This window comes from Uranotaenia lowii, chromosome 3 (assembly GCF_029784155.1).
Source record: "Uranotaenia lowii strain MFRU-FL chromosome 3, ASM2978415v1, whole genome shotgun sequence".
Classification (NCBI taxonomy): domain Eukaryota; kingdom Metazoa; phylum Arthropoda; class Insecta; order Diptera; family Culicidae; genus Uranotaenia; species Uranotaenia lowii.
The window spans coordinates 210,717,007-210,729,084 of record NC_073693.1 but is presented as its reverse complement, the minus strand read 5'-3'; the positions used below and the strand labels follow the sequence as shown (position 1 = coordinate 210,729,084).

The window sequence follows — 12,078 nt, the reverse complement described above, 5'->3', positions numbered from 1 at the left end:
AAAAAGAGACGAGATTTTAGCTAAAAGAAGAGAAAATAAAAATTTAATCACCACGATATTGAACATGGCTACCGAAAATTCGCAAAATGTTAACATCAACATCAACTAGGCAAGGTTCCCAAAATCACAGATAAATCTGTAACTCCACAGAATTTTGAGCTAATTTTCATCACAGAATCTGTGTCACAGAACACAGAATTTTGAAATTTTCACAGATTTCACAGATTTTTTAAATTTTGAATGAATTTCCAAAATTATAATTTTTTTTTACAGTATCAAATTAAGATTTCTTGCCTTGAATTAGAAAAGTATGATAAGATTAGTAGGGGAGAATGAGGATACTTGATCCCTGGGGATACTTGATTCCTTAGCTATATCTCGAAACTGGAATGTCTTACAAAGATCAAATGTTCTAGAAAAATGTGCCAAAATGAGCAAAATAACAATGTTTGTAGTTTGAACATTTTTAACAAAATAATTGTTTGAGTAATTGAACTTTGTTTGAAAAATTTCACAAAATGTAACTTGAAGATCTTTTTTCATCACTTTAAAATGTTCCTTAATTGGGAAAATTATGAAAAAAATATTTGTTCCAATGTATCAATCGCTCGAGCGTAAAATGAACTTCATAATACCTATTTTCAAAGTAATGGAAAACTCTCAACTATTTTCAGAAAAAGTTTTCTAAAATGTTGATTATGGGTACAATTGATCCCCCTTCCAAACGGCATATTCGTCTTCTAAATTGATCGTTATGATTGCTGATTACGAAATTACTAATATTTATCCAAAAACTAATATTTATCGAACAATTGTCTAAAGAAAAGAGCAAAAATAATTAATTTTCTCTTAATTATATAAAATAGCGCTTAAGTATGCAATGTTTTTAGCGTTGAGTCAAAGTTATAGAATTTTCTTCTTATGTCTGCTATAAATTGTGAAATGAGAACAAACATGACCAAAATAGTCAATTAACATTCTATCTTGGGGTTTTGTTTGATTTTTATACAAGGATTAGGGCTTCCTGAATAAAAGATCAAGCCTCCTTCAATAGGGGATCAAGTCATCCCTAACTTCAGAAAAATCGCAATTTTTTTACTCCCACGAAAATGCTTCTAGTTCATCAACGGGTTCAAGTATCGTTCTAATTTTTGGAGCATAGAAACTTGAAGTTACAAGCTTTCAGAAAATGTCAAAGACGGCGAGTTGCTAAATTTTTCCAAAAAGATTTGCGAAAATAAGAAAAGGGGATCAAGTATCCCCACTCTCCCCTAATGGTAATTAATTTTGCCCTACTAAAATGTGAAAAAGACTCAATTTACCATGAATTTTCTATGAAATTCAAAGAAATAACATCACAGAAATCCATCACAGAATTTCTTGGTAAAATCACAGAAAGTCAGAATTATTTTTCTCAAAAACACAGAATTTTTTTCGGCAACCTTGCTACTAGGTGTTAACTAAGCGTAATCGGTACTTGTTCAAACTAGCAAGAGATCTCAAGCACAAAGGCAAAATAAAATTTGCTTGGTTTAAAGAAGTTTACAACAAAAGCTCAAAGTCATTCTACTTTAACGCTAGAAACCTTATTGAAAAACTTACCGAGCTTGAGTTCCTTCTGGATGAAACGAAATCCAAAATTGACATTCTGCTTATCTCCGAAACATGGACAAAAAATATATATGGAAACCGACTCAACACTACTCAACTACAACTGCTATTTTGTGGTGGTTCTGCGATTTTTGTCCATAAAGATTTCTCCAGCACCCTTCTATATACGGCATGCGATGAGCACAACACCATTGTCGCAGTGGAAATCAATGATTCCGAAAAAACAACACTCGTCAGTATATTTATATGGTCCATCAGACACTTTATCGCTTCGGATAGATAGGTTCCTACAGCTCTTGGAAACTGTTTTCACGAAATGTTACTCCGAAACCGTTATTATGGTTGGCGATTTCAATTTTGACCTGAGCACATCAAACACCAACATAGACAGATACAAGAATGCTGTGCAATGGATTCTATTTCTGCAACCAACAACCTACCCGATACGAAGCCTGTTCAGACCACGTCCTCTCGAATAGAACTGACCTTGTTTTCACCATTCAGCAGCTGCAATGCAATCTGTTTGACCACGATGCACTTTTTATCGAGGTTGACCAGATTATTACTCGACCACGAGTGACCGGTGAGTTCTATACGAGAGTTAGCCTGCAAGAATGCCTCTCCAACAACCCAATCGACAGAAGTTCCTACCTGGATGCTAAGTCTATCTACAACTGTTTTCTCTCGCAGCTCTAAGATGGTGTGGAGCGTTCCTCTAAAAAGCCCGAAGCAACACCAGGAACTAAAAACCGTGGATCGATAGTGAGATGATCGAGTGATACTAGGAACAAAAAATAAGCAAACTCAACAGTTGACTTCTGAAGTTTTACCCGAAAAATATTTAAATATTCTTTCACCAAATAACAATATTGTGAAGGTTTCACTATATTTTCAGTAATTTACAGCTTTGAAAATAAAAGCGGAAGCCGCCATCTTGAATTAATGATGGCCTCAAGCAACAATTTTTTTCCTACTATTTGGGCCCTTTCACTCAATACTCATATTGTAAAGATATTCATACCACTTTCGGTGATTTCAAGTTTTCAAAGATGTATTTTTTTAATTTTAACTCAAAACCAACACGCATAACTTACCAAAAATGTGTAAAAATGGGAGTTCCAATTCAAGTATGTGCTATCTAATCTGAGCGTGTCCTGTTTTGACATCTTGATCGAGAACTGTCACTAAGTTTTAAGGCGGTTTAATAATCATGCACTGAGTGCTATTATAGAACATGCAAAAGAAAGCTTGGAGCAAACTTCTAGGTTTGTGTTTTATTATAGTTTAAAAAAAGCATTCACAACTCTTTCAAAATAACTAAAACAGCATGTTTAATAAAAGTTTTATTAGCGTTTTCAAAACCATCTGAAAACATATGGTCGAAAAAAATTATAAGCATTCTGCATGACCATAATAAAACCGCCATAAAACGAGCTGCACAAAAAAATGCTATAATTAAACCATGATAAAACTTCCTAATGCTAGTTGGCATAATCTGTGTTACTTGGGTTGACCGTTCGACTGCCACCGTATGCCGTTTTAATAGGCAGCTGGCACTTCTCGGACATCATCGACGTCAGATCCTGTAAAGGCGCCAACAGCAAGTCAGACCACTATCTGGTGATGGTGAAGATGCGCTCTAAACTCTCCGTAGATAACGACATTAAGGGTGATACGGTCAAAATTTGGTCAGGGGAAAACGAGTTTAAATCGGTGAAATCGTTTATTTAAAAAATCAAATTAAATTTCTTTTTCAAGTTTAATTAGTATAACATTCAGGAAAAAATATTCAGTAAGGCTTCCGCTTTTCCAAATCCGAATTGCCGAGCCTTACGCTTAACCCCTGCCATCAGATTTTGTACAGCCACCTTGTCCACCTTCTTCGCCGCAGAAAGCCAGTTTGCCTTGAACTGCTGCTCGTCCTTAGCAGTTTTTTTTTTGGTCTTCTTAAGGTTCCGCTTGACAATAGCCCAGTATTTCTCAATTGGGCGGAGCTCTGGCGTGTTGGGAAGGTTTTTTGTCCTTGGGACTCACCTGCACGGTGCTGGTGGCGTACCATTCCATGGCCTGTTTACCGTAATGGCAAGATGCCAGATGCCAAAACAGTACGGAACAACCGTGTTTCTTCAGGAAAGGCAGCAGACGTTTATTCAAACACTCTTTCACGTAAATTTCTCGGTTGACAGTCCCGGAAGCTATGAAAATGCTGCTTTTCAAGCCACGGGTACAGATGTTTTGCCAAACCAGATATTTCTTCGCGAACTTTGACAGTTTCATGTGCTTGAAAATATCTGCTATCTTTCCCCTTCCTTTTGCCGTATAAAATTCCTGTCCCGGAAACTGCTTGTAGTCGGCTTTGACGTAGGTTTCGTCGTCCATTACCACGCAGTCAAACTTCGTCAGCATCGTCGTGTACAGCCTCCGGGATCGCGCTTTGTCCGTCGTATTTTGTGTATCATCGCGATTTGGAGTCACTACCTTCTTGTAAGTCGATAGTCCGGCTCGTTTTTTGGCTCGTTTTTTGGCTCGATGCACGGTTGTTGATGATACACCCAGCTTATTTGCGGCATCTCGGAGAGAGAGGTTAGGGTTTCACTTGAAACTACCGGCAACTCTCTTTGTCGTCTCAGCGGCTTCCGGTTTTCGATTTCCCCCCGATCCAGACTTCCTGGCTGTCGACAAACGTTCTCCAAACACTTTAATTACATTTGTAACGGTTGATTTGGCAACTTTTAGCGATTTTGCCAGCTTTGCGTGCGTGTAGCTCGGATTTTCGCGATGCGCGAGAAAAAAAAGACATACACCGTATTAGCCGATTTAGGCTTTACAGACTGAATAAATGACGTGGACAACTTAAGATTAACATTAAACACCCAGTACCAAGATGGGAATCGAACCCATGCCATCACCCAGATAACCAGAAATCGTAAAGCAGTGTTCATTTTCGATTGTATATGCATCCAGTTTAAATTGGAATTGTATAAACATCATGTTGTAGCTAAACCAAGTTATATTTTATCGTTTATGGTTTGTATAGTTCATTACATACGATAACATTTTGTTAATCGTATAGAAAGATCAATAAAGTTGTTTTAAATCGCAGCAGTATTGTGTAAAGCTCAATATTTAATCCCACTGTACAATTAAGCAATCTTTCATGCTTGCGATCTATGATGACATATTATTTCCATGCAAGGTTGTACAATAATTGTGAGAAAATCGTATAGTGTAATTTAAACAATCTATTCATACATGCACCGAAAAAATTCTTCACATGAACGCTACGTGAAAATGTACATGGATTTTGCCACCATGAAAATCACGTGGAACCTATGTGAATTTCAGGTAGCAAACAGAGCTCGCGCAGCAAGCAGAATTCATGTAATTTTCATATGAGTGGTATGTGAAATCAACGTTGATTCAATGTGCATAGGGATGCGTTCTGCTACATGCAATTCACGTAGATTTCATTGTAATATTAACGTAGGGAGGTTTTTTCGAATATTTTAACATAAAATGTTTTGATTTTCAAAGTAAACTTTATTATTCGACAAAACTACATAACACACTTTTCACTTTTAACCTGGCACTTTTTAGAATGCACTCCCCATAATTAATCACACATAATTTCGAAAAATGGCTGTTTTGTCCTTTGGCGGTTGCTTGGCCGTCTAAGCTGCCTTAATTTCAAATCCTGTTAAAAAAAAAACAAAGATGTAAATAGCAACCACACAATAAAATTTTATTACTTACGAAATCAATATCAGCTTCTACATCACTCAGTTTTTTTGTCTTTATAAGCACCAACTGTCGGATCCGCGCCATATTGAGAACTGATATTCTTTCACACAGATTATACGTGAATGAGCCATTCAGGTTTACGTGAACATCACATAGAATGCACCAAATCCCCCTGTACTTGGCGGATCATTGGATTTTCACGTAAATCTAATGTGTCCTTGTTTTGACAACATTGAACTATGTGAACTTCACGTAAGGATGATGTGATTTTTTATTAACTGCTAAGTGCTTCACGTAAACCAAGCAAAAATTCACGTAACGATTGGCTACGTGAAAATCCAGGTAAATTTAACGTTCTTTTTACGGCTGAGTGTGTCATTCAAAGTCGCTTATTGAGATTAACTTAATCGGTAATTAATTGTTAATAATGCAATTCCTATGCTTAGTAATATCGTAATCATCTTATGACAACAATTGCAAAAATTGGAAATCCTTGACAAATTTTGTTTCAAACATGAAGGCAGTTTTAATTAAGAAAAAAATATAAAAATGAAAAAAGTGGCACATACAGTCGGCGTTTGCAAAAACACAGCCGACGCTTAAAAAAATCCGGTTAAATCGTGAAGTAGTGTTCATTGTAGATTGTTTAAGCATCCAGTTTAGATTGGAATTGTATAAACATCATGTTGTAGCTAAACCAAGTTATATTTTATCGTTTATGGTTTGTATAGTTCATTATTTACGGTAATATTTTGTTAATCGTATAGAAAGATCACTAAAGTTGTTTTGAATTGCAGTAGAATTGTGTAATGCTCAATATTATATCCCACTGAACAATTACGCAATCTTTCATGCTTGCGATCTATGATGACATATTATTTCCATGAAAGGTTGTACAGTAATTGTAAAAACATCGTATAATGGAATTTAAACAATCTGTAGATAGTCAAATTGTTTAACAGTACAGTAAATAGCTAGCTAAGATCGCACAGCGCTGAATACAATTATTGATTGTTATAGAATCGTCTATGAGATAGATCAAAGTTGTATTTCAAAAAACGGCATCTATAAATAGATTTGAAGTCCGAAATGATGCAGTCAGTGGTATTTTATACGATCAACTGATTTTTAAACGGAACTCTCAACTGTACATGAACAAATTTGCTTGTTTGTATGAACATGAAATGGTGCCGAGGAAGTATCGAAAGACTGGGATCGGAACGTTGTGAGTTCGAGACTGAGGAAAAAGAGACACATAAAGTTGTACAAGGTTGAATTTTTTTTCGCAGTAAACATTAAATTCTATTGTATTAATGTTCAAGGCGATTCATAGTAAAATCGTAATAAGGGAAAAATAAAATTGGTTTGGGCTACAGTAACAATAAATTGTATTACATGGCGAAGAAAGTTGTACAAACCTCAGGCTACCTGCAAAAGGAAATTGTAATCAAATTGTAGGGCAGGCAATAGAAAGTTGTAAGTTGTACAATCCTAAGATTTTATGCAAAGCAAAGTTGCTATCAAATTGTTAAAAATGCAATACAAAGTTTTATATTTTCAAGGTGAGCAGAATTTGGTCCGTATATTGCCTCCACTTTGGTACGTACAGGCCTATATAGAATATTCTATACAACTTTTTCAGGTTGTACAAAAGTGTGTATATCTCAGAAACAACTGAAATATACAGACCAAAATGTTCACTGGGCAGTGGACCAGCGATTACCGTCTTACCACGCTAACCACTCGACCACCGAGACAACTGAAGAGTGAATTCCAAAATCAAAATAGGATCAACATTCTACACACACACACACCTTCAAAATGAGGGATGTTCAGGTTTTTAAATGCAAAATTTAAAGAAATACGTCAAGTTGATACTTACCAAATTTTTACCGTATCACCGTTTATGAAAGCGACGCCCGCCTCGGCAGAAGTGCAATTTCTCCAACAAGAATAACCGTGGAGCTGGGTTTTTAATTCTCAACACAACAGAGCAAACATTCACTACAGTGAGATATGTTTTCATCATGGACAACACCAGCGTTGGCAGATGGTTAGCTGATTGTGCTAACTAATACATACGAAGCAGAAAACTAACCCGAAACATTCACTTCGATGCTCTATGGTGACAATTTGTCGCACTCCGGAGCTATTGGAATCAAGTTTGTGTGGCTTTAAATACCTGGGTGCGGACGATGCAAAACATTTTATCTAGGTGTTCTGCTGCAATTGCACTGCGGTTTTTTATTCTATGTGCTCCGTCTAACAGGCTGAAAAATTCAATCTCTGTGCCTCGTTAATATATCGCACGTCTGGAACAACTTGAGGTCGCGGCAGACTACGCGCAATCGCTCGAAGCTGCCCTGCCGGCAGAGGGTGAGTTTGAAGAAGCCCCTCTCGAGGACTGTTGGGATTCCATCAAGACAGCCATCAACAGTGCTGCGGAGAACGTCATCGGTTAAGTGGAGCGAACTCGACGTAACGACTGGTTCGACGAGGAGTGTAGGAGGGTGATGGACGAAGAGAATGCCGCGCGGGCGGAAGTAGTGCAAAGAAGCACCCGTCGAAATGTGAAAAATCACCGACAGCGGAAGAGGCAGCGAGACCGAATTTTCCACGAGAAAAAGCGCCGCCTGGCGGAGGAGGAGCTTGAGGAGCTGGAGCAGCTGCATCGTTCCCAAGAAGCACGAAAGTTCTATCAGAAACTCAACGCATCCCGCAAAGGCTTCATGCCGCAAGTCGAAATGTGCCGGGATAAGGACGGGGGCACCTTGACGGCAATCGTGAGGTGATCAAAAGGTGGAAGCAGCTCTTCGATGAACACCTGAGCGGCGCACATGCAGCAGATCAAGACGGTGAGGGAAGGTACATCGCCGGCGTAGCCAACGACGTAGAGGAGCCACTCCCAACGATGAGTTAGGAAAGCCATTCGCCAGCTGAATAGAAACAAGTCGGCTGGGAAGGATGGCATCGCAGCTGAACTCATCAAAATGGGTCCGGACAAGTTGGCCGATTGCCTACACCGGTTGATAGTTCGGATCTGGGACATAGAACAGCTACCGGAGGAGTGGAAGGAGGGGGTAATATGCCCCATCTACAAGAAGGGCGACAAATTGGACTGTGGGAACTACCGAGCGATCACTGTCCTCAATGCCGCCTACAAAGTGTTGTCCCGAATCCTACTCCGTCGCCTAACGCCACAAGCAAACAGATTCGTGGGAAGTCATTAGGCCGGCTTCAGGAGGGACGGTCTACGACGGACCAGATATTCACATTACAGCAAATCCTCCAAAAATGCTGGGAACACCAAGTCGCTACGCACCATCTATTCATCGACTTCAAAGCCGCATACGACATGATCGACCGTAACGAGCTATGGAAAATCATGGACGAGAACGGCTTTTCCGGGAAGCTGATCAGATTGATCAAGGCGACGATGGATGGAACGCAGTGCTGTGTGCGGATTTCGGGTGAATTGTCGAGTTCATTCGAATCGCGCTGGGGGCTTCGACAAGGTGCTGGTCTATCCTGCATGATGTTCAACGTGGCGCTAGAATGTGTTATTCGACGAGCGGGGGGGAATGCGGAGCACGATTTTCAACAGATCCAGTCAACTTATCTGCTTTGCCGATGACATTGATATAGTCGGCAGATCAACTGCGGCGGTGGAGGAGATCTACCACAAACTGAATCGCAAAGCAGGAAGGATTGGGTTGATGATTGATACGTCCAAGACGAATTTCATGCTGCCCTGCGGTTCCGAGACCGGCCGAACCCGTTTGTCATAAAATAACAAGGTCAGGATTGAAGGTGACGAGCTGCAGATAATCGAAGACTTATTTCATTTTGGTATACTGGTAACCGCAGATAATGAAACCAGCCGTGAAATCCGGCGGCAAATAATAATCAGTGGTACCTACTATGGACTCCATAGGCAACTGTGGTCGAAAAAACTTAGCCCTCGCACGAAGTATAATCTGTATATGACGCTCATTAGACCGGTTGTTCTCTACGGGCACGAGACATGGATATTGCTCGAGGAGGACCTGCGTACACTCGGAGTATTCGAGCGACGAGTGTTAAGAACCATATTTGGCGGTGTGCAAGCGAACGGAGTGTGGGAGCGAAGCATGAACGACGAGCTCGTGCGACCCTACGGCGAACCCAGTATCCAGAAGGTGGCGTAGGCTGGGATACGCTTTGCGGGACATGTTGCGAGAATGTCGGACGACTGTCCTGCTAAACAGGTGTTCGCTACGAATCCGGTAGGAACGAGACAAGCAAGGGCGCAATGAGCGAGGTGGTTAGACCAAGTGGAGCGTGATCTTGCGAATGTGAGATGTCCGAGAAATTGGAGAACGGTAACCATGTACCGAGTGGATTTAGGGAATTATATTCATCAAGCTTTGTCGTGAGATCTATATTAAAAAACTTAAAAATATTTGACAACATTTCATTTTTATTTTGTGCTCGGGATCGCATAATGTTCAATCAAATAACTGCATACGAGCGTCCCGTTTCTTATTTGCTCTGATAAACCATATGAAAGTTATTATGTTTAAAAGATTATAATCGCTGCTATTAATATGATTCAAATTTTTATGCCATGTCCGGCGAGATGTAACTCTAGACAGAAATATTTAAAATTGAATCGAAAGCTTGATAGGAGTTAAATTTTAGGCTAGAGGATATCTTGATGAATAGCTTTCATGAGTTGTAACGACTTTGCTCTTCACCAACTACTTATGCATGAGAAACTGAGAAACAGAAATCGCATGTATAGAGAGCCTGATTGCTTGAGAGCGTGCTTTTCACACACAGTTCAAAAAAGCAAAAAAAAAATAACAACCCATGGACCTATTGAGCTTTCCTCATGTGATAACAATTCTAGCCCTAGGGTTTTTTCTGAGCATAGCTATACCTTTTTTAAAAAGTTACTATACCTAAATGAAATGCAATATGTGTAAATGTTAAACTTTCCGCTAATGCCACGACTGATCTTCTCCCCGGTTCTCCTTCCAGCACTGCCACCGTCACGTTTCGACGTGGCCGCATCGGGCGGGGTCGGGCCCTGCTTCGGGGAGCCTCCGCTACCAGCACTGCCATTGCCAGGTGGAGACGACGACCTATTTAGTCCTAGCGGAAACGGCGACATGAGCCCGACCTGCTGCGGCGATCTGAGTCCAACGTTCGAGAAGCCGATGCTGCGGGAGATGGAGAAGACGATAGAGGCGTCGCGATTCGTTGCTCAACATGTTAGGAATAAGGATAAATTTGAGAGTGTAAGTACCGACTGCATTTTGTTTGTTTTCTTTCCCGTTTTTTGCTCTTTTTTCTCTCTTTCAATGGACGCTCTCCTCGAGTCCGCTGCTTTCCCTTTATAGCTTCCGGATGGTTTCGATTTCTTGTTTTTTTCCGAGTCCTATCATGTATGCAAGTCGTCGGGATCGACGGAAGAAAACGATACCGATAATAGAACTTCCGATTTAATTCAATTTCCTACTTTCTACCCTGTGCGAGAATCTTTTCCATCTATCGGCAACCGACCTGTGTTGTTTTCTTTCCAAAGCAATTGAAAAACGGGCGACAGCATGACGAAGAATTGCGAATCAAGAAAATCTATTTATACTGGGCGAAAATCCCCCAACACCGCACCCACTAAACACAAGCTTCGGATAGTAAATTCATTGCATTTTGCCGGAATGGAGCATGAAATACGCAAACCTTCCGCCGTTAGCCTCCCGGGGGAAATTGGTTGTGACACATCGCCATTGGCAGCCATCCCTTGACAGAACCGATTTCATATTCAATTAGGCGTTCAATTTATCACCCCTTTTCGTCGAAGATAAGCCACCCTTTGGCGGGTCTATTGAACTTCCGCGCAAGAAAACAAGGGAGTCTCAAAATTCCTCCCTTTTAGAAAAAAAAAAACAGCAAGAACAAGAACAAGAGATTCCGACATTTTTGCGGTGCCTCTTGATGAGTCATCCGAGTCAGAATCAACATAAAGTGAACGGACACGACAAAAGAATGAATGGGGGTGCGGATAGCAATCGAAAAATCGCTTCCCCTTCTAGTTGACCCCTGCCAGGCAGGGTCAGTTGCAAATGAACTGAAAGTAATGTCTGTTTTATTGGCTCTGTCGTCTAGGGATGGTTAAGATTTCTTGTTTTCTTGTTCCGGACGCCCTTTTTCAATAGATATGAGGGAGAGATAATTTGTTAAAGTTTATTAGCAATTTCTAGGGAGGGATAGAATACTTAATGGTTCTTTGATTCAATTCCTATTTATAGGTTTCCCGAGTGGCTTGCATCAAAATCTAGAAATCAAAAGCCATGTGACAAAGTTAGTCCATTCTCTTGGATTTTAATGATTTTCCTGTAAAGTCTTAGCAATAGACAAAGTCGATTTGGGCCATTTTCAAAACTTCCAACCCTGGATCGAAAAACTTTCGATTTGGTTCAAAACTCATCAATGATTTTGAGCAGAATATTCAAGTAACGTTTACATGAGCTAGTTTTAACTTTTACGCGTGTCTGAGATAATTTATTCACAGAAAATTAGATTTCATCTAAAATTCGATCAAATGTGTTGTATATTTTAACGCATCCATGAAAATAACCATACTTTTTCTTATTCGGGTCAATTTGCGGACATCAACCAGTCTTTGTTTTGCTTACCTTTTGCATATTTGTAGCGTTAATTTCTAATATTATTATTCTTTAA

General features: G+C 39.8%; 1 protein-coding gene across 1 annotated transcript in view; it reads left to right on the top strand.

Moving 5' to 3' along the window:
* The window catches only part of LOC129750851 (acetylcholine receptor subunit alpha-like 1), a 361,925-nt gene that overhangs the window by 335,487 nt on the left and 14,360 nt on the right, over positions 1 to 12,078 (top strand). The window contains exon 9 of the mRNA XM_055745954.1: positions 10,375 to 10,634. Within this exon, the coding sequence (XP_055601929.1) occupies positions 10,375 to 10,634 (260 nt within the window). The remainder of the gene's footprint in view (positions 1 to 10,374; positions 10,635 to 12,078) is intronic.